General features: G+C 43.5%; 1 protein-coding gene across 1 annotated transcript in view; it reads right to left on the bottom strand.

Annotated features, from left to right (window-relative positions):
• LOC122550328 (obscurin-like) overlaps positions 1–27,992 on the bottom strand; it is a 784,231-nt gene that overhangs the window by 692,756 nt on the left and 63,483 nt on the right. Inside the window, exon 7 of the mRNA XM_043691054.1 lies at positions 25,413–25,688. Coding sequence (XP_043546989.1) covers positions 25,413–25,688 — 276 coding nt within the window. The remainder of the gene's footprint in view (positions 1–25,412; positions 25,689–27,992) is intronic.

Here is a 27,992-nt window from a genome sequence, read left to right as displayed (position 1 = left end):
CCATAGATTTAATTTTGTTTTTAACTAACAAGGCAACCCCACCCCCTCTGCCCACCTCTCTGTCTTTTCGATAAGTTGAAAAACCATGGAGGTTTAACTGCCAGTCCTGACCCCCCTGTAACCAAGTCTCTGTGATGCCTACTACATCATAATCATTCACTATTATCTGTGCCATTAGTTCATCGGCTTTGTTATGTATGCTACGTGCATTCTGGTAAAGTGCCTTAATGCTAACTTCCTTATCATTAGAGATGTTGGAAGTCATATGTCCTAAGTTATCCTTGCTTTTTTACTGCATTCTCAGTCTGCCTCAATTTTAAATCCGCCTGGAAACATGCTATCCTGCTGCTTATCTTGCCATTTACCTCCATACTCCCTGTTGCTTTCACTTTCCCTTCCCCCCCACTCAGAAGTTTAAAGTCCTACTGACCACCCTATTTATCCTCTTCGCTAGGACATTGGTACCTGATCGGTTCAGGTGGAGACCGTCCCAATGGTACAGATCCCCCCTGTTCCAAAACTGATGCCAATGCCCCATGAAGTGGAATCCCTCTTTCCCACACCAATCCCTTAGCCACGTGTTTACTTGCCTAATTTTCTTGTCCCTATGCCAATTGGCACTTGGCTCGGGCAGTAATCCGGAGATTATGACCCTTGAGGACCTGTGCTTCAATTTCCTGCCTAGTGCTTCGTAATGCCCAAACAGGTCCTCCACCCTAGTCTTGCCTATGTTGTTGGTATCAACGTGGACCACAACAACTGGATCCTCCCCCTCCCGCTCCAATATCCTTTCAAGACGGTCGGAGATGTCTTGCACCCTGGCACCGGGCAGGCAACACACCATGCGAGACTCCCGATCCGGCTTGCAAAGGATACTATCTGTCCCCCTAATTATAGAATCCCCTATAACCACTATGCTGCATATAGATTTGGAAATCTATATGCAGCAAAGATTATTTCCTATATCAATATACTCCATTATGTTCCTAGAGACAGCCACTAAATTTCTCAAACGTGAATGATCTTTCACAAATCTAGGTAGCCATTCCTTAATTTAAACAAAAATAGAAAAAAGTTGGATATGTCTAGAAGGTCAAGCAGCCTCTCTGAAGAGAAAATCAAATCATAATTTTAGGTCCATAAGCTTCTAACAAAACATCAGGGAGTTTAAATGCTGGTCAGCATTTTTCATTTCTCTGGTAAAGCGTGGGGAAAGGTATCTTTAAAGCATGAGTGACCTTATCAAACCCAATCAGCAAGAAGGTCTGCTAGATCAAGTATTAATTAGACAAATGGTGAACAACAGAAGTGAGACTCACTGGCCTATAGTTACTAGGGCTATCCCTACTCCCCTTTTTGAACAAGAAAAGGGGAGTAGGGATAGCCCTAGTAACCCAGGAGAACTAACAGAATTAATATATTTGGATTTCCAAAAGATATTCAATACAGTACCATCTGTAATGCCATTTGATAAGATAACAGCCCATGTATTAATATAGACAGATATTTAAGGTGACATAAATTTAAGGTGAAGGGTGGAAGGTATAGGGGGGATGTCAGGGGTAGGTTCTTTACCCAGAGAGTGGTGGGGGCACGGAATGCGCTGCCTGTGGGAGTGGCAGAGTCAGAATCATTGGTGACCTTTAAGCGGCAATTGGATAGGTACATGGATAGGTGCTTAAGCTAGGACAAATGTTCGGCACAACATCGTGGGGCGAAGGGCCTGTTCTGTGCTGTATTGTTCTATGTTCTATAGATGATCGGCTAAATAATAGGATAAGTGTTTGGATAAGGTGGGGAGTTTTAGGAAGGCAATCTGTAACTAACAGAGTGTCACAGGCACCACAATTGTTTACAATACATATTTATAAATACATAATACATATTTATGACTTCGATGAGGAGGCTGAATGTATCATCACCTAATCTGTGATGACATAAAAACAAATACGAAGAGAATTAACAAAGCTGAGAATTAACAAAGAGCCTACAGAGGAATATAGACAGGTTGAGTGGACAAAAATTTGGCACATGGAATGTAATGTGAGAAAACGTGAAATTATGTAACTGGCAGAAAGAATAAAGGAGCTAAATATTACAAACAGTAAGCTACAACACAGCGATTGGGGTCTTTGTGTGCGAATCACAATTAGCTAGCAAATAAATTCACTGGTTAATAGGGAAGACAAATGGAAAGCTGGGCTTGAAAAGTGAATGGAATATAAGAGGGAGAAGCATTCAATAACCAATACAAGGTACAAATCAGACCAATCTAGAATAATGGTCCCTTTTTCTAAGGAAGATAAACTTGAGTTCGAAACAGTCCGGGAAAGGTTCACTGGGTTGATCCTAGGATTGAAGGGCTTTTCTAAAGAACAGAGATTCAATATTTGGGCCTTTACTCATTGGAATTTAGAAGAATGAAATGCTTATCAGATCCTGGTCAGTCTCATCAAACCAGTATTGGTGTTTTCTGGTCAAGTCATCAAGCATCTCTTCACAAATGCTAAATGAGGACAGACCAGCTGCTGCGGAGACTCTGTGCTTCTGGGTTACTGGGAGTTGGCTGAATAGGGTGCTCAAGATGTTGGAATGCCTCAGCAATTATTTTTATGTAGGTAAAAACAATGACTGCAGATGCTGGAAACCAGATTCTGGATTAGTGGTGCTGGAAGAGCACAGCAGTTCAGGCAGCATTCAAGGAGCAGCGAAATCGACGTTTCGGGCAAAAGCCCTTCATCAGGAATAAAGGCAGTGAGCCTGAAGCGTAGAGAGATAAGCTAGAGGAGGGTGGGGGCGGGGAGAAAGTAGCATAGCGTACAATGGGTGAGTGGGGGAGGGGATGAAGGTGATAGGTCAGGGAGGAGAGGGTGGAGTAGATAGGTGGAAAAGGAGATAGGCAGGTAGGATAAGTCCGGACAAGTCATGGGGATAGTGCTGAGCTGGAAGTTTGGAACTAGGGTGAGGTGGGGTAAGGGGAAATGAGGGAAGTGTTGAAGTCCACATTGATGCCCTGGGGTTGAAGTGTTCTGAAGCAGAAGATGAGGCGTTCTTCCTCCAGGCGTCTGGTGGTGAGGGAGCGGCGGTGAAGGAGGCCCAGGACCTCCATGTCCTCGGCAGAGTGGGAGGGGGAGTTGAAATGTTGGGCCACGGGGCAGTGTGGTTGATTATTTTTATGTGGAATTTAAACTTCACCCCCTGAGGTTCAATGTTATTACCTTCAATGACACCCCCCCACTATCAACATCGCAAAGATTACTACTGACCAGAAACTGAACTGGGCCAGTCCGTTAATTAATGTGGCTACAAAACCAGGTCAGAGACCAGGAACTCTGGAGTGGGTAATTCACTTTCTGACTCCCCAGTGCCTGTCCACTATCAACAAGTCACAAATCAGGGGAGCAATGGAATACTACTTATTTTCTTGAAAGGGATGGGGAGCTCCCAACAATACTTAAAAAGCTCAACACTGACGTGATCATTAATGGCAGATGGCTGAATATGAATTCAATGAGAATCAGGAATTAAGAATCTAACAATGACCATGAAACCAACTGGCTCATTAACATATCCTTACCTGGTCTGGCCCATAGACACAGTAATGTACGTAATTTGGGATGGACAATAAATGTTGGCCTAGTTAGTGATGCTCACATCTCATGAATGAATTTTTAAAAATCTATGCAGGACAAAGAAGCTCATTTGATTGGATCTCCCACCAACTACCTTCAGCATTTATTCCATTTACCATAATTGCATACCAGCAGTGTACATCATTGTACAAATCAAATCCGCCCCTCTATCCCTGTATTCGCAACACAGTAAAATTAAAGTACTCAGTGACACTCAAAATTGACCCCAAAGATTCTTCACCATACTTTTTGACCAGCCAGTATCAGACTTTGTGAGTAATTGATACTAGATACTAAGTTTACAACTTAAACAGAAGACTAAACAATTTATTAACAATACAGTAACTCTAAGAAAATTATTGTTTATAAATTAAAACCAATAATTTTCATTTTCAACCCCATTGACACAGAGACAGGCAGACCCATCTGATCACAGAAATTGGAAGGCTGGAAAGCAAAGGATTAATCAAACCAGTACAGTTTGCAGCACTAGTTGTAACTGATGTAAATTTGCTCGCTGAGCTGGAAGGTTAGTTTTCAGACATTACATCACCAGACTAAGTAACGTCATCAGTGAGCTTCCGGATGAAGCATTGGTGGCATAGCCCTCTTTCTATTTAGTGTTTAGGTTTCCTTGGGTTGGTGATGTCATTTCCTATGGTGATGTTATTTCCTGTTCTTTTCCTGGTAAATGGGATCCAAGTCAATGTGTTTGTTGATAGAGTTACGGTTGGAATGCCATACTTCTACGAATTCTCATGCGTGTCTCTGTTTGGCTTGTTCCAGGATGAATGTGTTGTCCCAGTTGAAGTGGTGTCCTTCCTCATCTGTATGTAAGGACACTAGTGAGAGTGGGTCATGTCTTTTTGGGGCTAGTTGATGTTCATGTGGTTGTTTTTCCAAATTAGTGTTTGTTACAGTTCTTGCAAGGTATTTTGTATATGACATTAATTTTGCTTGTTAGATGCTGTTTTAGTGTGTTGGTCGATTTGTGGGCCACCATGATGCAAAGAGGTCTGAGTAGTCTGGCAGTCACTTCCAAAAGAGTGGCTAGGGCTTCTGGACGTGTTTTGTCTGCTTGTTGGTGTTTGTTGCTGAGAAATCAGTGGACTGTGTTCATTGGGTACCTGTTCTTTTTGGAAATGTTGACTTGCCCACCTCCTGATGCTGCCTGGCTTGCTGTGTTCTTCCAGCCTTCTGCTTGTCTACCTACAATATGATTGCAAGGAAGATCTAGTGCAGACATGTGATGTCAAAAGTGTGGTTCTGGAAAAGCACAGCAGGTCAGGCAGCATCCGGGGAGCAGGAAAATCGACCTTTCGGAAAAAGGCCCTTCATCAGGAATCAGTGAGTCCCTCTGTCATTGCAACCCCCAGATCGTCTCCTCTGCCCTGAAGCTCTTCAGCCACATCCTGAAACAGACTCTACCACAACCACATTTCCTTCCTCAGTACCTGCCTACAGAACGGACTGATCCCACATGGACTCTGGACCCCTAATCTCCAGCATCTGCAGTCCTCACTTTCACCTTGCTGTTATGTGATGACTCACCATATAGAATCAGTGTGATATTAGTTCATAGGTGGCTCAATGGAGAGCAACACCAAAGTTGCATTGAGCTGCCTCCTGCTAGCAGATACACACCAATGGTACCGCCACTACAAGAGCCTATAATGATTTTAAATTTTCTGGATATACTTCCAGTCACGGCTGACAATATCAGACTTCTGTGTTCCTATCCTGTATTCATTGGTTAGACAGGCTAAAATAATCAAAAGAAACAAAATACATTAACAAGTTCTCATGGATAACGGGAAGTCCTGTAAGACGGCAGTACTCATTAAGCAGCTAACCTCTTCAGATGAAAAATGAAACTTGGAAAATGGAGAAAGGTCAAGGGAAAAGTTCCCTAACACTTCAGTTAGAGAGCAGAATGCTGCCAACACAAGCTATTGAGATTAACATGCTCAGTGTCAACTATTTGTCCATTCTCTGGTGTCAGTGAATTGTATTCCTGTCACAGGCTGCATTCTTTTCCTCTCTATTTAGCTGATGAAAGTCTAAGCTGTTACTTTTCAATAAATTCTTAAAATTACTTATGCCTATCTCAGATATCTGTGGTTCCTGTTCCCATCACCTACAAACCCTGCAAAGCCACAATGTGGTTTTACTAATAGGAGAGGCATTAGGCAGCCTGCTTACTTATGAGTTCATCGAGGCTACCAGGTAAACAGAGTTCAGAATGTACATTACCCTCTTAATCCTGAATAGGTCCCAAGCCACTTCTTTCTGCCAAATGACCATTTAAGTGCCAGTCGAAGAATTTTGGATTCAGCAGGCAGTAAAGAAGGTAAATTCATGTTGGTCTTCTTAATTAGAGAATTTGAGTACAGGAATAAGAATATCTAGGTACAATTATACAGGGCATTTGTGAGGCCACACCTGAAATATTGTATGCAGTTTAGTCTTCTTATCTGAGGAAGGATGTTCTTGCGATAGAGGGAGTGCAGCAAACATTTATCGAACTGATTCCTCAGATGGCAGGACTAACATATGAGGAGAGATTGAGTCGGTTAGGATTGTTTTCACTGGAGTTTAAAGGAATCGGGGGAGTATCTCATAGAAACCTATAAAATTCTAACAGAACTAGACAGAATAGATGCAGGAAGGATATTCCCAATGGGTGTAGGGAGGATAAAATCAAGGGTCATGATTTAAGGATAAGGGAGAAACCTTTAAGAACTGCGATAAGGAAAACTTTCTTCACCCAAAGAGTGGAGAGCCTATGGAATTCACTGCCACGAAAGTGATCGAGGCCAACACATTATGTCTTTTCAAGAAGGAGTAAGTACATACAATATTTGTGTCTAAAGGGATCAAGATTTATGAGGGAAGAGCAGTGTTGGGGTGACCCGTACCTGCTTATAAAAAAAGACCCACGTTTGCTCACACAAAATGGCCAACAAACAGAAAGAGGCAGACTGCCTTCGAATTAAAACACAAAATGGCTCAGGGAACATAAGCAAGACTTACAGTCTGTTCCAGCCTTTAATTAAAGAAAATGACAATATCTTCAAACAAACCTACTCCAAATGCCATAAGTACACCATTTCAGACAGTTTTTGATAAGAGCATACTGGCTTACAGACAAGCAACCAACCCAGATCATCATTAATGAAAGGATGATTATGCCACTAAACACCAGGTGCAAGATGTAGCTTATCAAGCAGCTATCAGAATGACAGCTAAAGTTATCACTAAAAAAACAAGAGGTTCTAGTTAAAGATCTTTTAGAATCATAGTCATAGAGTCATAGAGATGTACAGCATGGAAACAAACCAGATATCCCAACCCAATCTAGTCTATGCTGACCAGATATCCCAACCCAATCTAGTCCCACCTGCCACCACCCGGCCCATATTCCTCCAAACCCTTCCTATTCATATACCCATCCAAATGCCCCTTAAATGTTGCAATTGTACCAGCCTCCACCACTTCCTCTGGCAGCTCATTCCATACACGTACCACCCTTCGTGTGAAAAAGTTACCCTCTTATATCTCTTTTATATCTTTCCCCTCTCACCCTAAACCTATGCCCTCTAGTTCTGGACTCCCCGACCCTATTTAGGAAAAAGTGAGGACTGCAGATGCTGGAAACCAGAGTTTAGATCAGAGTGGTGGAGCAGAGTGGAGAGCAAGAAAATCGACGTTTCGGGCAAAAGTCCTTCATCAGGGCTTTTGCCCAAAACATCGATTTTCCTATTCCTTAGATGCTGTCTGACATGCTGTGCTTTTCCCGACCCTATTTACCCTATCCATGCCCCTCATAATTTTGTAAACCTTCAAAAGGTCATCCCCTCAGCCTCCGACACTCCAGGGAAAACAGCCCCAGCTGTTTTAGCCTCTCTCTATAGCTCAGATTCTCCAACCCTGATAACATCCTTGTAAATCTTTTCTGAACCCTTTCAAGTTTCACAACATCTTTCTGATAGGAAGGAGACCAGAATTGCATGCAATATTCCAACAGTGGCCTAACCTGTACAACTGCAACATGATAGGGGTAGGTTTCAACATAAAATATATACATATAACCAACGCTTAATCAAAGTATTAAAGAAAAAGCACTTAGACCTAGATGTGAAGTTAACTAGCTTTAGGAAAATGACTTTTTTAATGCGCTGAACAAAACAGATTGTTCACAACCCATTAACCACAAAATGCTTAAGTAGAAATAGGTGTATGACTTTAACACTTTATAACTAACTTTGTGACAGAAATCAATATTACAAATCTTATAGCAATTAATTAAAACTGTCTCTTGTATTTTTACACACTTAATTAGGATGGTGGGAAATATAAGAAGAATAACTTAATTTGATAAAGACAGCACATGAGATACAATAAATAACAGAATTCAAACTGTCTCTACAGATAAAGAGGTGCAAAGAAGTGTAACAATTAACTTTGGAATGCGAATGAATAGGATGCATAGAAAGATCCCAAGGCCTAGAGATTATGATGCCTGTTATACACGAGATCATAGGAACCTGGGGGTTGTCCATAGGATTGGGTACACAAAGTAAGAGGGAGGAACATAGTGATCATGTGGTATGTGATTGCGAACAGAAAATGTATAAAATTACTGCATTTTATTGTAAATTCACAGTGTGTCATGGATCTCCCCAACCCACCCCTCCTTGCATGAATAAACGTCCACTTGCCTGAGTTCTGCCTATCTCCTGAGTCTTTACTCCCGATAAGAGGAAAACACTCCTACAAACAGAATTCGGTTATTGAGCTCGATGATCAGCCATGATCATAATGAATGGTGGATTCAACTTGATGGGTTTAATGGTCTACTCTTGCTCCTATCTTTTATGTTTTATTTGAGCTGCTATTCTAGTTCCATATGCTTTTATTCACAGTTGTACTTTCTTCATTATTTCCCTTGTCAAAGTGCTGGTTTTTGTTTGAAGAATTCATCTGACATGCATCATAGCCAATTTTTGTTTTGCCACAATTCCAAGCATCCTTTGAGAGGTCAAAATTATTTATTTTATTGATGGCACATCATAAGATTTTATCTTGAGGGTCATTTTTCCATTTGTGAGGGCTGATTTCCGGTTTCCAAGGTCTCTTTTCATTCTCAGATTTAATTTAACAATTGACACACTGTGTCTGTGGACTACAGAAGGAGATGCCACAAATATCTCTATTTCAATCATAGGACATCAGTGTAAAAGTTAAGGCTGCTGCATTTGTAATAACTTTCAGCCACAAGCACCAACTGGATGATCCATCACCGCCTCCTCCTAATGCCAATTCGAATCATTCTGCATAATATCAAAATCCGGCTGGAGGTACTGGATATGGCAAAGGCACTGAATTCTCATAATATTTCAACCATACTATTGAAGATTTGTGCTTTAGAACCAGCCGTGCCCCTAACCAACCCGTTTCAGTCCAGCTAAAGCATCGGCAACTATGAAACAATGTAGGTAATTGCCTAAATGTGTCCTGGACACAAAGAGCAGGACAAATCCAACATAGCAAGTTATCACTCCATCAGTCAACTCTCAACGAATAGTGAAGTTATGGAAGAGGTCATCAACAATGCAATCAAGTAGCACTTGCTTAGCGATAATCTGCTCAGTGGTGCGCTGTTGAGTTCCACCAGTGCCACTCATTTCCTGAACTCATTACAGCCTTTGTTAAAATATAGCTGAAGAGCTGATCTCCAGAGGTGAAATGGGAGTGACTGCACTTGACATTGAGGCCACATTTGACACAGTGTGGCATCAAAGAATTCTAGAAAGACTGAAACTAATAGGAATTATGGGGAAAAGTTTCCGCTGGCTGGAATTATTCCTAGCACAAAGGAAGTTGGCTGTGGTTGTTGGTCGTCAGTCTTCTCAGCTTATGGACATTTTTGCAGGAGTTCCTCAGTATAATGTCCTAGTTCCAACCATTCTAAGCTGCTCCAAATAAGGAGAGACTTGACCAGTATCCGGGCTTGGGCTGACAAGTGGCAAAGTAACATTCACAACGCACAACTGCCTACAATGACGATCTCCAATAAGAGAATTTAACCAATGCCACTTGACATTCAATGTATTGCATTGGTGAATCCACTGCAGTCCAAAAAGGGCACTCGACACAACCTTCTCAAGTGCAATTAGGGATAGGCAATAAATGCTGGCCTAGCGAGCAAAGCTGACAGTGCCTTAAATGAGTAAGAAAAAATGTTACAATGGCACCCATTACATTATTTGCAACTACGAATTCCCAAACCAATGTAGTCTTAACAAAGCAACAAAGGAATAGGAGTCAGTCATTTGGACCATCAGTTATGCTCCACAATTCATTCAGAATTGGTTATGATCTCAGCTCCATTTTACTGACTGTATCTAACCCAGCCTCTGCGGAAGAGAATTCCAAACTTCAACATCCCTCAGATATAAAAAAAAGTTCTAATCCATGACTCAAAATGTCTCCTAGTTTTTATTCTCCTCTAATAAAATATAATGCTGGATTCCACCCTATCCAGTTTGCCTGACATCTTACAAATTTCAATAAAATCATCTCTCATTATTTTAAACTCCAATCATTAAGGATATAACTTGTTCAGATTTCTTCATAAGATTAGCCTTTCATTCCATGAATCAGTCAAATGAACATTTCCTGAATGCTTCTAAAGCAATTATATATTTTTAAATTAAGGAAACCAAAACTGTATACAGTACTATAGATGTAGCCTTTCCATGCACTATACAAGCTGTAGTCAAATTTCCCTCCTCTTATATTCCATTCCCCTAGTAATTAAATATGGCATTTCATTCACATTCTAAATCATGCCCAAATGAACTTTCTGTGATTTGTGTGGAAGGACCTCCAGATCCCTCTGGATCACCAAACCCTGCAGTCTCTCCCCATTTAAATAGTGTTCTGCTAATCTATTCTTTGTGACAAGCAACTAAGAGACTGAACAATTAATGCCATCTGTACTGTGTCTGCAGTTAAGAACTTAAAGAGCTTGGAAAGGAGATTCAAAATCAAAAGGACTCCAAAGTAGTTAAAGTGTACCTCATTGAATCTTGTGACCATTGAACTATGTTCCCCCAATAAGTTTTCTCCACTCCTTACATTTATGTTTTTTTGCTTGTTGATTGATTGATTTGATTTATTGTCATTGTTCTGCAGTGAAAAGCCTTGTTTACAAGCAGTACAGGCAGATCATAGTTTGGCAGCGGGGTGGGAATCAGAGCCACATGTCTGAGAGGGGATCAGTTGCAGACAGGACAGTGACAGGATATACTGAATCTATCAGGAAGGTTTCTCACGTGATGAAACATAGGAATCGGTTAAAGTGTGTCTGCTTTAATGCAAGGAGTGACTGGAATAAGAGTGACGAACTTAGAGCATGGATCAGTACTTGAAGCTACGATGTTGTGGCCATAACGGAGACATGGGTTTCACAGGGGCAGGAATGTTGCTTGATGTTCCAGCGTTTAGAACGTTTAAAAAGAACAGGGAGGGTGAAAAAAGAGGAGGGAGTGTAGCATTGCTAATCAGAGGGTGCATCACAGCTACAGAAACGAAGGTTGTTGAGGAAGGTTTGTCTACTCAGTCAGTATGGGTGGAAGTTAGGAACAGCAAGGGAACAGCCGCATTGGGGATTTTCTACAGACTACCTAATAGCAGTAGAGACATTGAAGACCTCATGGGCAGGCAGATTCTGGAACAATGTAAAAGTAACAGGGTTGTTGTTATGGGTGATTTCAACTTTCCTAATATCGACTGGAACCTCTGAAGTGCAGATGGTTTGGATGGAGCCGTTTTTGTCAGGTGTGTTCAGGAGGGTTTCCTTACTCAGTATGTAGACAGACCAATGAGGGGAGAGGTCATTTTGGATTTGGTGCTCAGCAACAAGCCAGGACAGGTGTCAGATCTCGCGGTGGGAGAGCACTTTGGTGAAAGTGATCACAACTGCCTCACATTTACCACAGCCTTGGAGAGTGAAAGGAACAGTTACTAAGGGAAGATATTTAATTGGGGAAAAGGAAATTATGACGCTATCAGACAGGAGTTGTGAAGTATAGACTGGGAGCAATTGTTCCACAGAAAGGGCACAGCAGACATGTGGAGACTATCTAAGGAGCAGTTGTTGCAAGTGATGCACAAATTTGTTCCTGAGACAGATAAGAAGGGGTAAGATTAAGGAACCTTGGATGACGAGAACAGAGGAACCTCTCGTCAAAAGGAAGAAGGCAGCTTACATAAAGTGGAGGAAGCAAGGATCTAGCACGGCTTTAGAGGATTACAGGCTTGCTAGAAAGGAACTCAGAAATGGACTGAGGAGAGCCAGGAGGGGGCACGAAAAAGGCTTGGCAAGAACTATTAGGGAGAACCCAAAGGCATTTTACTCATACATGAGGAATAAGAGAATGCTCAGAGAGAAGGTAGGGCCGATCAGGGATAGCGGAGTGAACTTGTGCGTGGAGTCTGAGGAGAAGCCCTAAATGAGTTTTTTGCTTCGGTTTTCATTAAGGAAAGGGAACTTGTTGTAAATGAAAACTTAGAGGAGCTGGGACACAGTCTTGACCAGATCAAGAATGATGAAGTTGATGTGCTAGAAACTTTGGAAAACATTAAGATTTATAAGTCCCCAGGGCCAGGCCAGATTTATCCTAGGCTGCTGCAGGAAGCAAGAAAGGATGTTGCTAAGCCGCTGGTGAAAATCTTTGCCTCCTCACTCTCCACGGGAGTCGTGCCGGAGGACTGGAAGGAGGCAAATGTTGTTCCACTTTTCAAGAAGGGTAATAGGGAAATGCCTGGCAATTACAGACCAGTCTTACATCTGTGGTCAGCAAAGTTGTGGAAAGAATTCTGAGGGATAGGATTTCAGACTATTTGGCAAAGTCAGCATGTGATTAAAGACAGTCAGCATGGCTTCGTGAGGGGCAGGTCATGCCTCACAAATCTTATTGAGTTCTTTTGAGGAGGTGTCAAGACTGGTCGACGACGGTCGAGCGGTGGATGTGGTGTATATGGATTTCGGCAAGACATTTGATCGGGTTCCCCATGGTAGGCTCATTCATAAAGTCAGGAAGTATGGGACACAGGGAGATTTGGCTATCTGGATTCAGAATTGGCTAGCTGACAGAAGGCAGAGAGTGGTTGTAGATGGAAAATATTCTGCCTGGAGGACAGTGTTGAGTGGGGTCCCGCAGGGTTCTGTTCTTGGGCCTCTACTCTTTGTAGTTTTTATAAATGACTTGGATGAGGAGGTTGAGGAGTGGGTTAGTACATTCGCAGATGACACAAAAGTTGGAGGTGTCGTCGATAGTATAGAGGGCTACTGCAGGTTGCAGCGTGACACAGACAGGATGCAGAGCTGGGCTGAGAAATAGCAGATGGAGTTCAACCTGGATAAATCCGAAGTGAAGCATTTTGGAAGGTTGAACTTGAATGTTGAATATAGGATTAAAGACAGGATTCTTGGCAGAGTGGAGGAACAGAGGGATCTGGGTGTGCAAGTACATGGATCCCTCAAAGTTGCTACCCAAGTGGATAGGGTTGTTAAGAAAGCATATAGTGCTTTGGCTTTCATTAACAGGGGTATCAAGTTTAAGAGCCGCAAGGTTTTGCTGTAGCTCTACAAGTCCCTGGTGAGACCACACTTGGAATATTGTGTCCAGTTCTGGTCACCCTACTATAGGAAAAATACACAGGCTTTGGAGAGGGTGCAAAGAAGGTTTACCAGGATGCTGCCTGGACTGGAGTGCTTGTCTTATGAAGATAGGTTGAATAAGCTCGGACTTTTCTCTGGAGAGAAGGGGGATGAGGGGAGACTTGATCGAGGTGTACAAAATAATAAAAGGAATGGATAGAGTCAATAGCCAGAGACCTTTCCCCAAGGCAGAATTGAGTGGTACGAGAAGTCATAGTTTGAAGATATCAGGAGGAAGGTATAAAGGAGACATCAGAGGTAGGTTCTTTACGCAGAGAGTTGTGAATGCATGGAATGCGTTGCCAGCTGTGGTGGTGGAAGCAGAGTCACTGGGGACATTTAAGCAACTGCTAGACATGCACATGGATAGCAGTGAGTTGAGGAGTGCGTTGGTTAAGTTACTATATTTTACATTAGGATTAAGTCTCAGCACAACATTGTGGGCCTAAGGGCCTGTTCTGTACTGTACTTTTCTATGTTCTATGTTCCATGTTCTATAGTAAGCAAGGATATACAGATCATAGGGTGACAAAAAAATCTTGGACAGAGTAACACATACAGGTTACACCGCACAAAACATGTGCTAGGCAAGATCACCATTAACAAGATCAGCATAATGGTTGGGAAAAAATGTTCCTAAATATGCTGATGTAAGTGTTCACCCTTCTGTATCATCTGCCTGACATAAGAAGTTGTAGGAGAACATTACCGGATAAAATAGATATTTGATGATGTTGGCGGCCTTTCAGTGGCAACGAGATGTGTAAATGGAGCCCACGGATGGAAGGCTGGCTTCTGTGATGGTCTGGGCTATGCACCTAACCTTCTACAGTTTCTTACAGTCATGGGCAGAGCAGTTGCCATATCAGGCTATTATGCACTTGGACAGTATGTTTTCTGTGATGCATCTGTAAAAGCTGGTGAAGGTCCTCATGGATATACCAAATTTCCTGAGCCACCTGAGGAAGAAGAAGTTGTTAAGCCTTCTTAACCATCGCATCTACGTGGGAAGTCCAGGCCAGGTTGTCAGTTATCGTCACTCCTAGAAACTTGATGCTCTCAACCTCCGCTTTGTTGATGTACATGGGAGCGTGTGTTCTCCTCCTTTCTTTCTGAAGTCAATGATCAATTCTCTACTTTTGCCGAAATTGAGAGAAAGGTTGTTACTATTGTATCATTTCACCAAGCCCTCAATCACCTCTTTCTGTATTCTGACTCATCGTTGCTTGATAACCATCCTACCATGGTGGTGTCGTCAGCAAACTTGTAAATGGCGTTAGTCTGGAATTTGGCAACACAGTCATGGGCATACAGGTAGTATAATAGGGGACTGAGAATGCATCCTTTGGGGGACTCCAGTGTTGAATGTTATCGTGGAGGAGGTGCAGATGTATATCTTCACTGAATGTGGTCTATGGGTCAGGAAGCTATGTCTGTGTCTGTCTGCCAATATGTAGGAATTTATGAAGGAGTACATTTCAGACAGGAAAATGAAAGACTTTGAAGTAATTTGATTCAATCTGTAAGTTTTGTGATAATGTCAGAAGTAACGTGGCTCCAGTATTAAACACCTTCCTAATTGGGTTGTGAAATTATAATTGCCTGATCAATGCATTTACCCCTCACTCTTCTAAACTGCAATGAGCGAGTACTCTCATTGAAACATATAGGATTCTTAATGAGCTTGACAAGCTAAATGCTGAGAGGATGTTTCCCCTCATGAGAGACGCTAGGATCAGAAAGCACTGCCTCTGAATAAAGAAGTACAAACTTAAGACTGAAGTAAGGTGGAATGTCTTTCAGATGATTATGAGTCTTTGATACTCGTTGCCACAAAGAGTTGTGGGGGTAGAGGCTTATTTAAAGCTCAAAGAAATAGATTCTTGATCAGGTGGGAATCAAGTGTTTGGGAAACGGCAGAAAAGTGGATGTGAGGACTGTTGGATCCGCTGTGATCCTTTCAAATGGTGGAGTGATAGATAGAGCTAAGGAATCATACAATCAATGGACAAGACCCACTTTCTGCAGTTTTGCCATGTCCAGTCATGAATGGTGTGGACAAGTAAACAACTCACTAGAGGAGGAAAAAACTTTACAAATATCCCTATTCTTAAGGTTGGAAGAGCCCAACTATCAGTGAAAAACGTAAGGCTGAAGCATACACAGCAATCTTCAGCTGGAGGTGCTGAGTAGATTATCCATCTCAGCGTCCTGCACTGGTCACTTGCATCACAGATAACAGTTCAATTCACCACACATGACATCAAGAAACAGTTGGAAGCTCTGGATACTACAAAGACTATAAGCCCCCAAAACATTCTGGCACTAGTACTGAAGGCTCATGCTCCAGAAGTTGCTGCTCCCCTCGCCAAGCTCTTCCAGTTTAGATACAACACTGTCAATCTACCTGACAAAGTGGAAAATCGTCCAGGTATGTCCTCTACACAAAAAGCAGGACAAATCTAACCCATTTAATTACTATCCCATCAGACTACTCTCGAACATCAGTAAAGGAATGGATGGTATCGTCAACACTGCTATCCAGCAGCACTTGCAGCTCTGCAATAGCCTGTTCACTGACACCCAGTTTGGGTTCTGCCTGGGTCACTTAGCTCCTGACCTCATTGCAGCCTTAGTTCAAACATGGACAAAAGAGCTGAATTCCAGAGATGAGGTGAGAGTGACAGCCCTTGACATCAAGGTCATATTTGACTGAGTATGACATCAAGAAACCCTAGAAAAACTGGAACAAATAGGCAACGGGGGCAAATCCTTCATGGTTGGAGTCAGACCTGGCTGTGATTGTTGGGAGTCAGTCATCTCAGCTCCAGAACGTCTCTGCAGAAGTTCCTCAGGGTATTGTCCTAAGCTCAACCATTTTCAGCTGTTTTATCAATGGCCTTCCGTCCACCATAAAGTCAGAAGTGGGGATGTTTGCCAATGATTGCACAATATTCAACTCCATTCATGACTCCTCAGATATTGAAACGTCCGTGTTCAAATGCAATACCCAGGCTTGGTCCGACAAGTAGCATTCATACCACATAACTGCCAGGCAATGACCATTTATAATAACAGACAACCTAACCACCAATCCTTGATATTCAATGGTGCTACCATCACTGAATCCCCATTATCAAACCCCAAGGGATTACCATTGACCGGAAACTCAACAGGACTCACCACATGGACATAGTGGCTACAAGAGCAGATTAGTGGATGCCTCTAGTGGGAATGCTGTATTGAGTAACCTACCACCTCATGACTCCTGTAGGATTGAGCAAAAATGCCCATTATCTAAAATACTGGACCAAAACCCTGGACTTTTCAAAACGTTTAAAAGTAAACAGGGCAACTGTGAGGAGCTCTGGAAAAATTACGCAGACACAGAGATGGCTACTTGGAACCACTGTTCAGCCTGGAATTCCAACGTACACCTCCATTCAAATAGAACAATCAACCAAACCTAACACTCTAGACTGAAACTAACTTTTATACCTTGGGCTACATAACACAGATATTATGGAACCTATACACATACCGGACATTCAATCAAAATCCATTCACACAAATATCAGGTATTCACCTTGAATCAAAATCCATTCACAAACACTTAACTATTGGGAGGCCAACTGACTTCACAGAGAGCACCAGTAACACAACAGCAAATCAGATATAAGTGGCCTACAAAAAGTATAATTGCCGGCCCCAACCTCACCTGAAAGAGATCAGCTATCTCCCTGAGAGCTATTCCCCCAATAGCTATTTCCAGCAACTATTTCCAAGAGCTAACTCCGGAAGGGGGATCCCGACAGCAATTCTGAAACTGACTGACACAGACCTGATACATACCAGGGGGACCAACAGTAACTGACCATGACCGGCAGACCTAAAAACCAACAACCTCGGAAAATCACCAACCTGACAGACACCACAAGGCATCAGACACATCCTCAGGTGAAACCCAGCCTGTAATAACACCAAAAAGTAAGAAAAAAAACCAAGTACTCACACAATAAATCCAATACACATCCTACTGCACCAGCAGACTCAACCCATACTAAAGGCCTACACAGTCTGAAGTCTTCATCAAGGCAGCGGATACAGCAAGTGGAAACATTCAGCTGTACTTCAAAACCCCATTTTTTACCTAGAGGTGAGCTTAAACTCCCGAGATCCCAAAGTTTCCAACCGAGCTGGCAGGGAGGGAAGGCAGATGGTGACAGTGTAGAGACCCCTAGGGTAGGAAACCTGATTAAAGTTTCTGTGATTAAAATTGCTGTTTAGTTCCTAATAGTTTCAAACCTGTGATTACATAGAACATAAAACAATGCAATACAGGCCATCGGCCCTCAATGTTGTGCCGACCTATTATCCTACTCTAAGATCAAACTAACCTATATACCCTTCATTTCACTATCATTCATGTGCCTAAAGAAGAGTCACTGAAATGTCCCTAATGTATTTGACTCAACTAACACTGCTGGCAGTGCAATCCATGCACCCACCACTCTCTGTGTATAGGATCTAACTCTGACAACTCCCCAAAACCTTCCTCTATTCACCTTAAAATTTTGCCCCTTGTGATAGACCTTTCCGCTTTGGGATAAAGTTTCTGGCTATTCACTCTATCTATGCCTCTCGTCATCTTGTACACCTCTATCAAGTCACCTCGCATCCTTCTTCACTCCATTGAGAAATGCCCTGGCTCCCTCAACATCTCTTCATAAGTCAGGCCTTCCAGTCCAGGCAGCATCCTGATAAATCCTCTCTGCATCCTCTCTAAAACTTCCACATCCTTCTTATAATGAGATGACTAGAACTGGACACAATATTCCAACCAGGGCTTTACAGAACTGCAGCATAACCTCACGGCTCTTAAACTCAATCCCCCTTCTAACGAAAGTCAACACACCAGATGCCTTCTCAACAACCCTGTCAACTTGGGTGGCAACTTTGAGGGATCTATGAATATGGACCTCTGTTCCTCCACACTGCCAAGAATCCTGCCTTTAGGCTTGTTCTCTGCATTCAAATTCAACCTTCCAAAATGAATCACTTGACACTTTTCCAGGTTGAACTCCATGTGCCACGTCTCAGCCCAGTTTTGCATCTTGTCTATGTCCCATTGCAAACTACAACAGCCCTCCACATTATACACAACTCCATCAACCTTCATGTCATCAGCAAACTTACTGACCAACCTTTTCACTTCCTCATCCAAGTCATTTATACAAGTCACAAGTGCAGTACAGATCCCTGCAGAACACCACTGGTCACCGAGCTCCAGGCTGAATACTTGCCATTTACTACCACCCTCTGTCTTCCATGGGCCTGCCAGACAGCCAAATTTCCCTGAATCTCATGCCCCCTTATTTTCTGAATGAGCCTTCCATGGGGAACCTTATCAAACCCCTTGCTAAAATCCATACACACCACATCCACTGTTCTACCATCATCAATGTGTTTTGTCACATCATCAAAGAATTCAATAACACTTGTGAGGCATGACCTGTCCCTCACAAAGCCATGCTGACCACCTCTAATCAAACTATGCTCTTCCAAATAATCATAAATCCTATATCTCAGAATTCTCTCCCATCAATTTGCCAACTACAGACATAAGAATGCCACTCTCATATCATCTGGTACTACTCCAATGGACAGTGAGGATGCAAACATCATCGCCAAAGGCGCAGCAATCTCTCCCCTCACTTCCCATAGTAACCCTGAGTATATCCCGTCTGGCCCAGGGGACTTATCAATCCACATGTTTTTCAAACTTTCCAGCACTTCCTCCTTCTTAACATCAACCTGTATGAGCATATCAGCCTGTTTCACGCTGTCCTCACAAACCACAAGGTCCCTCTCACTAGTGAATACTGAAGCAAAGTATTCATTAAGGACCTCCCCTACCTCCTCCGATACAGGCACAAGTTCCTTCCACTATCCCTGATAGGCTCTACTCTCACTCTGGTCATCCTCTTGTTCCTGTCATAGGCGTAGAAAGCCTGGGGGTTTTCCTTAATCCTACACACCAAGGCATTTTCATGCCCCCTTCTAGCTCTTCTGTGTCCATTCTTCATTCCTTCCTGGCTACCTTGTCACTCTCTAGAGACCTGTCTGACCTTGTTTCCTCAACCTTAAGCTTCATTCCTTCTTCCTCTTGACCAGATGTTCCACATCTCTTGTCATCCAAGGTTCCTTCACGCTACCATCCCTTCCTTACCGCAGTGGGACAAACCTATCCAGAACTCCCTAACCAACCTCCACATTTCTGTTGCACATTTCCCTGGGAAAATCTGCTCCCAATTTATGCTCCACAGTTCCTGCCTAATAAGCATTGTAATTCCTCCCCTCCTAATTAACAGTTTTGCATACCATCTGCTCCTATCCCTCTCCATGACTATAGTAAAGGTCACGGAGTTGTGATCACTATCACCAAAATGCTCTCCCACTGAGAGATTTAACACCTGACCTGGTTTGTTACAGAGCATCAAATCTAATATGGCCTCCCCTCGAGCCAGTTTATCTACATTTTGAATCAGGAATCCTTCATGGACACACCTGACAGAATTGGCTCCATCCTAACTATTTGCACTAAGGAGGTTCCAATCAATATTCAGGAAATTAAAGTCACCCATGACAACAACTCTGTTACTTCTGCACATTTCCAAAATCTGCCTCCCAATCTGCTCCTCCGTGTCTCTGTTGCTATTGGGGGGGGGGGGGGGGGTTCTATAGAAAACTCCCAATAAGGTGACTGCCCCTTTCCTGCTTCTGACTTCCACCCATAATGACTCAGTAGGCAAACCCTCTTTGATAACCTCCCTTTCTGCAGCTGTTATACTACCCCTGATTAGCAATGACACTCCTCCACCTCTTTTACTTCCCAACCTATTCCTTTTGAAACACCTAAACCCTGGAACATCCAACAACCACTCCTGCCCCTGTAATGGCTACAACATCATAGCTCCAAGTACTGATCCATGCTCTAAGTTCATCACCCCATTCCACTTCTTGTGTTAAAATAAACACACTTCAACACTACACGCTGACTGCAACTTTGCCCTATCAACTATCTATCCTTCCTCACAGACTCTCTGCACGCTGTATCTGCCTGTTCACCAGCTACCTCATCCTTTGAACCATAGCTCTGATTCCCACCCCCCCCCCCCCGAACTAATTTAAACCCTCCTGAAGAGCTCTAGCAAACCTCCCACCCAGGATATTGGCACCCCTCCATTCAGGTGCAACCATCCTCCTTGTACAGGTCCCACCTTCCTGAGAAGGTATCCCAATGATCCACATTTCTGAAGCGCTTCCTCCGACACCAGCTCTGCAGCCACGTGTCCAGCTGCACTCGCTCTCTGTTCCTAACCTCTCTAGCCCACGACACCAGTAGCAATCCTGAGATTACTACAATGCTCATCATTGAATCTCCTATCACTATCACTCTCCTATTCTCCCCTTCTGAGCCACACAGCCAGGCTCAGTGCTATAGACCTGGCCTCTTTGGTTTTCCTCTGGTAGATTCCGCTCCCCCCACCCCCCCACCCCGAACCGTATCCAAAAGCAGTATACTTATCATTGAGGGGAACAGCCACAGGGCATCCCTACACTGTCTGCCTATTCCCTTTCCCTCTCCTGACAGTCACCCAGCTACCTTTATCCTGTTAAGTAGGTGTGACTATCTCCCTATAACTCCTCCCTTTTAGCTCCTCAGCTCCTGAATGATCCGAAGCTCAAGCTCCCTAACGCGGCCTGCGAGGAGCTGGAGTTGGGTGCACTTCTCACAAGTGAAGTCAGCAGTGACACTAATGATGACTCTTATCTCCCATGTCCTGCAAGAAGAGCACGCAACTGCCCTAACTTGCATCCGCTCTGCACTAAATTGCTAAAAGAGATTAGATTAAAAAATGTATCTTACCAATCATCCGCACAGAGTCTTTTTTTTGGGTAGAGGAGGAGGACAGGTGGTAGACACTACACACTGACTATTCAACTGGGCACAGTTCACTCCAAATGGATGTGTGTCCTGATGAAGTGGGAACAGGAAGGAATGGGGATTCTCGGGGCAGATCTTTGTCAAAGCCCACAAGATCCTGATGGACCTTAGGAACCATTGTCTGTGGGGAGCAATATGTACAGGGTCAGAGGGGTGGTGATACTGAGATAACAGGGGAAGGGCACCACATGTACAACAAAGCCAAAGAAGGGTTACAACCTGGAACAGCTTGTCAGTAACACTCTGGCAAAGTACCAGGCATATATGCAGGCAAATCTCATGGCATTTGCCACACATAAGCACAACTGTGAAGGGTAAAAGGAGTCATGGTTAGAACAGAAGGTGACCCCATTACCCACCCACAAAAGCAATACCACTTTAACCACCCTGGACACCTCGAACAACGTCTAGTCCACCCCCTTAAAGCGGGAGAACCAGTACATTTAAGGGCCAACAGTATACATGGACCTGATTCCCAGGGTTTTCACAACAGCACTAATATCTTCTACTAATGCATGGCAGATTGTTTAAAGAGCTTCAGTAGGCCACATCAACAGTATGTGGATGATCTGCTCCTCTTTACTGGCACTCAGGAGGAGCACAGCCCACTGCTGGCTGAACTGCTTGAGCTGCTGGGGGAGGAAGTGTTCAAATTGAACATAAGGAAGGCCCAGATTAGCCACAAGGAAATAAAGTTCCTGGGGTTAACAGTGTGGGCAAGACATAGGGTCACAATGAGGCTAGAAGGAAGATTGGAGCTGCCTGCCCCAACCACTTTCACAGGGATAAGATCCTTTCTGGGCTCACCACGTATTGCAGAGACTTTCTTGAGGGCTACACGGCCACAGCAGCCCCCCTACTATGGCTCCTCTGTAAGTGAGTGTGGTAGGAGTGGGATGAGAGCTGCGTTCCATCAGCTCAAAAAGAACCTGCAGACCGCGCCAGACCTCGCGGCCATTGATGGGGGAGCAGAGATTTTTCTGGAGGTGGCTGCAAGACGGGACAGCCTAGGCACAAGGCTTCAAAAGCACCATGGCCAGCTCAGGCCAGTGGCTTATTCCTCTAGGATGCTCAAGGACCTCTAGGATCCTCTAGAGGTGGAGAAGGGGTACTCAAATTGTGAGAATACCAGACTGTAACCTGCCTCTTGCGCCTGGAGCATCTCAGAAGAAATTCATCCCCTTTATCGGCTGTAAAGGCGCCAAGGCTGTGACGTTCACCGTGTCCATCTCAAACCTTAAAGTTTCTTCTACTCTAGACAGAGACGGAAAACCCATGGGTTCCAACAGCCTTTCCCCTGTTCTGAGGGGCCAGGTATATTTTATTCCCGTTTGTGAGTGTGCAGCTTTCATGTGTTGCACAAGGACCACCTCACTTACCTGAACTTTGTACATCACAGGACTTGACATTCAGCACCAAACCTCGTCCCCTGAAGTAAACTGTCTCTCCTACTTAGAGGAGTCTTGTGCCCTGTATCCCGTCACTAAGTCACTCTTCATTTATATGTGCATGGTACTTGACACTGGTTCGGCATCCTCCAAGCCAACTCTTGGAGTGAACAAAATCCCTAAAATCTTGTTTTGTTTTATTTATATTCCACAATCAAGAAGAAAGGAAACACCAGAGTGGCCAGTGACAAGCAGTGCCCTTTTCAACAAAGGGCAATCTTGCATGATCAAAAAAAGTAAAAGGGAGGGCAGGGATTAAATCAAAATAGAGTTGGAGGGGGAAATAAAAGATTCTACTCCCCGCAGTGCACACCTCTCCCTAAACAGCTCAAGTGTGTTAGTCGACACCGAGTGCTCCTTCTCCATTAACACCTGGGCACAAATGTAATCATAGAAGAGGGGCAGGCAATCAGCCCTAACAACCCACTCCACGGCCCGCTGCCTGGAGCTGTTTTTGGCCAATTTGGCCAGGCCCAGGTGCAGACCCACAAGCGGTCCTTTGACCTTTCCTCCCCCCTCTGCACCGGGTGCCCAAAGATCAGCAGCACGGGGCTGAATTACAACCAAAAACAGAGGAGAAGGTTTTTCAGAAAGTCAAAAAGGAAATGGATATGCCCACACACAATATATACATAGTCCACAGACTCCACAGCACCACAGAAACTCTTGTTATTTTTTGTTTTTAATTTTCTTTTCTTTTTTTTCTCTCCACACTACCATCTAACAGTGGTAGTGGTTATTCTTCCCCAGCACCCATATTGTGTATGTGCAGGTGAAGGACACAGTGAAGAACAACAAGTGTGGAAGTCTTTATTTATATTCCAACTCCAGGAATAAAGGAAACACCAAAGTGGCCAGTGACAAGCAGTGCCCTTCTCAACAAAGGGCAATGTTACGTGATCAAAAAAAGTGAAGGGGATGGCAGGAATTAAATTAAAATAGAGTTGGAGGGAGAAATAAAACGCTTCACTCTCTGCGGTGCCTACCTCTCCCTGAACAGCTCAAGGGTGTTGGTGGACACCGCATGCTCCTTCTCCAGGGACACCCGGGCATGGACAATACCACAGAAGAGGGGCAGGCAATCAGCCCTAATGGCCTGCTGCCTGGACCTGATTATGGCCAGTTTGGCCAGGCCCAGGAGCAGACCTACAAAGAGGTCCTCTGACCTACCCTCTCCCTTCCGCACTGGGTGCCCAAAAATCAGGAGCATGTGGCTGAAGTGTAACCAAAAACAGAGGAGAAGGTTTTTAATAAAATCAAAAAGGGAGTGCAAATGCCCACACCACCACATAAACTTGCGGAATACAGGGTTAATGGTAGGGTTCTTAGTCAGGTGGAGGAACAGAGGGATCTTGGGGTCTATGTACATAGATCTTTGAAGGTTGCCACTCAGGTGGATAGAGTTTGTAAGAAGGCCTATGGAGTATTATCCTTCATTAGCAGAGGGATTGAATTCAAGAGTCATGAAGTGATGTTGCAGCTGTACAGGACCTTGGTTAGGCCACATTTTACCCAGAGAGTGTTGGGGGCATGGAATGCGCTGCCCGTGGGAGTGGTAGGGTCGGGATCATTGGCGACCTTTAAGCGGCATTTGGATAGGTACATGGATGGGTACTTAATCTAGGTTAGAAGTTCGGCACAACATCGTGGGCCGAAGGGCCTGTTCTGTGCTGTATTGTTCTATGTTCTATGTTCTATGTTCTATAAACTCTTGTTTATAATCTGTCAGCCAGGGCTCCCCGATTGGACCAGGTTTACAGCCCCAATCAGGGAATTCATACCATACAATGTCCACCTGACTGATTAGATTAGATTCCCTACAATGTGGAAACAGGCCCTTCGGCCAACCAATCCACAGGAACCCACCCAGACCCATTTCCCTCCGACCAATGCACCTCACACTATGGGCAATTTAACATGGCCAATTCACCTAACCTGCACGTCTTTAGATTGTGGGAGGAAACCGGAGCACCCGGAGGAAACCCACCCATGCAAACTCCACACAGACAGTCTGCCTGAGGCTGGAATCGAACCTGGGACCCTGGTGCTGTGAGGCAGCAGTGCTAATCACTGAGCCACTGTGCTGCCCACTCGGCTTGTTACAAACACTGCAACTTGTCCCATGTCAGATTGTCACACAATTTGGCTGAATGAGCCGAATAACACACTTCACCCATCTGTAATTCAGTTATCTCCTCCTTTCCTATATTCCTCACAGATATCTGTGCTAGTCCAATTATAGTCTCTAAGAAGTCTTCAGTTTTAATTGATTTACCATTGAAAACCATACCTTCAGCTACCTGGGCTCCAAACTCTGAAATGCATACCTCAAATCTCTTAGTTCCTTTACCTCTCCTTCCTCCTTAAAAGCTATCTCTTTAAAACTTTTTGTTATCTGCTATAATGTCTGCTTAGGAAACAAAACCAGTGTTAAGCTGTGTTACTGAAAGGCTAGAGTCAAATTTTGTGTCATAACACAACTGAGAAGCAATTTTGGTACATGCTACTGCATCGAACACACTATAAAAATGAAAGCTGAGATTGTACTAACAGTACATCATGGTCACTAAAGCAAAAATCAGGTGTACTTTTACCTTTGATCTTAACTTGGAATGTTAGGTTGTCATCATTAGACATGCAGGTATAATTTCCTTGGTCACTTTGCTGCACTTTTCTGATGACAAGTTTGCGTTGTGTTCCCTGAGAGATGATGGTTATCCTCTGGTCCTGTTTAACCTCTTTTTGATCCTTTTTCCATGTGACCACAGAATTAGCTGGTGATACTTCACAAGACAGTTCCAAACTTTCTGAGGCTACTGCTATCACTTCTGGTGGAGATTTTGGCTTATTTATGAACTTGACACCCACATCTGTAAATAAGAAAGATATTTTCAATACAACTAGCACTTTAAATCAAACTAACTGGAAATCAGAACAGATATTAATATTTCAGTTAATGCAGACTCTTAGCAGAGAAACGGATTTCACTTTCATGAACAAGTTCATTTCTGTCATGCTAAATTGATATAACTAGGCTGTAAGAAGATCCATTAATTATCCTGTTGTTTGCTGGGACTAGTCTGACCACTCGGTGTTGCTCTTGTAATGTATATTGTATTGAGTTTGAGATACCAGGTTTCATTTGCCATGGATCCTGATTTTAGCTTTGAGAACCCAGCATTAATGTTGGATTGTACTGCTGACCACTTGGATATTCTTTATTAATTCTTAGATTGCAACATTGCCAAACCCTATTGTGGCTCAATAACACGAGCAAAATCAATACAGCACTAGGCATCTGTGCCATGTGTCTCTACTAAAAGTAGTGTTTCATAAATGTTACATTTCAAACAATAAACCTGCATTAGCAACTAGAATTCCAGTGACTTGACAGGGAAAACTGAAAATGTAACATTTCCACTACCTCTCGAGCCATGACTCTTAAGCCAATATTACCACGATGTTGTGAGGCTTGAGTAAAGAGGAGTTAAATACATTGGTGGAATCATCTGAACTCCTGAACGATGTGAGAAATAGCATGTCAGCTGGGAAAATATGGCCATATTCTGAGTGTTGAGAATAAGAAATTTGATTTACATTCAAGATTTTAATCATGAGACAAGAATCTCATGAGTGGCAGCAGGAGACCTACTTATATACATAAACACCTCATTATTACCTAACCTCTCTTCATTTACATGCAGCTTGATCTTTTACCAGACACTGGACAGAAATTATACAGTGGCAATTTCTGACATGAAGGTCTGAGCTCATCACTTGCTCCTGTAGGCCTTCACCTTGGCCAGACCTCCCTAACATATCAAAGTATGCGCCATTGGCAGTGACTGCCTACATTCTAAGCTCCCAGAGGTTAGTACCAGACACACACCAGCCTCAACGCATCCTCATGGCACCATCTCTGACTCATTTATAATATAGTTCACCATTTAAACACTGAACTTGAATACTGCGCCAACACCTTTCATTGCAATACTGTTGCCAGACTCCATTGCGCACTCATCTCATAAATCAAAGTGTGGTGCATCTCAGGGCTCTTAGCTTGCTCTCTTAATGTTCACTCACTGTGTTTACACTTGCTGTGAAAGCTCGTTGTATCTCTGCTTTGCCTTATTCAGAACTTACAGCCTCACAATCTTTCTGTCTTTCCTTGCCTTAGTACAGTCACCAAACGAGGCAGCTTGTTCACATTTTCCATCAATAGCCAGTGAAGTTGACGCATTCGTGTATGGCACCATACTACATCAATATCATATCTGGCATGTGCCAGCAGCTTATATGGCAACCCACTGATATTGCACCAACCAAATAGCCATGTCTTAAAGACTAAGTTTACTCATCTTCAGTAAAGTCAAGGGGAAATCAATATCTGGGGATCCTGTCATAGTACAGGGATCTCAATCTGATCTCAAACCAGGGGACTGGATACAGTCAGTGGGTCACTTGGGGCAGTCAAGGCTCCATATCAGAATAGTGAGACATAGCCAGTCCTGCAAGTCAAGAAACCAATCCAGGAAATAGTGGCAGGTCAGTCAAAGTGCTGAACAGAAAGTCAGGGGTATGATCAGTCATCACTCAGACTAGTAATTCTAAGTTAGGGGGTTAGGCCACAGTCAGTATTGGAAGTCCATTCACTGGAAGTCGAGAGAGAAACATAAAGAGCCATTTCTGTGATGGCCAAGTTGGGGAAAGTCAGTTGTGGTAATTAAAGGTAGCGTGCTAAGACACAGAGGGGACAATATTTGTGACAGAGACAATTAAATATATAAGTCTAGAAAACAATAATGCATCAGAGGCCACGGGGATGACATCAACAAACACCATGCTTGCAGTGACGGGTGAGTGGGATGGGGGGGCACTCTTAAATGGAAGAGTTGGGTGAGAACTGATGTAGTCAACTGGGCGTGCAAGAGAAAAAGGAACATGAAGTGTCGGGAGATCACCTAGATTTAACAGGCTGAGCCAGTGATTCACTTTGCAAAGTGTGACCTGTGTTGTCTTCCAGACTCATCCGAATTGCAAATGCACAACAGAATTGAAAACGGCTGCTACTGTTTGGAATAGGCAGAGTAAATTTCCTTTTCCCTGTCCAAGAACACAGGCTCTCAACGTGAGTGAGTGAGTGAGTGCAGTTATTTGCGAGAGCTTAACCCAGC

The sequence above is a fragment of the Chiloscyllium plagiosum genome, chromosome 5 (assembly GCF_004010195.1).
Source record: "Chiloscyllium plagiosum isolate BGI_BamShark_2017 chromosome 5, ASM401019v2, whole genome shotgun sequence".
Taxonomy (NCBI): domain Eukaryota; kingdom Metazoa; phylum Chordata; class Chondrichthyes; order Orectolobiformes; family Hemiscylliidae; genus Chiloscyllium; species Chiloscyllium plagiosum.
This window is presented reverse-complemented; position numbering and strand designations above follow the sequence as displayed.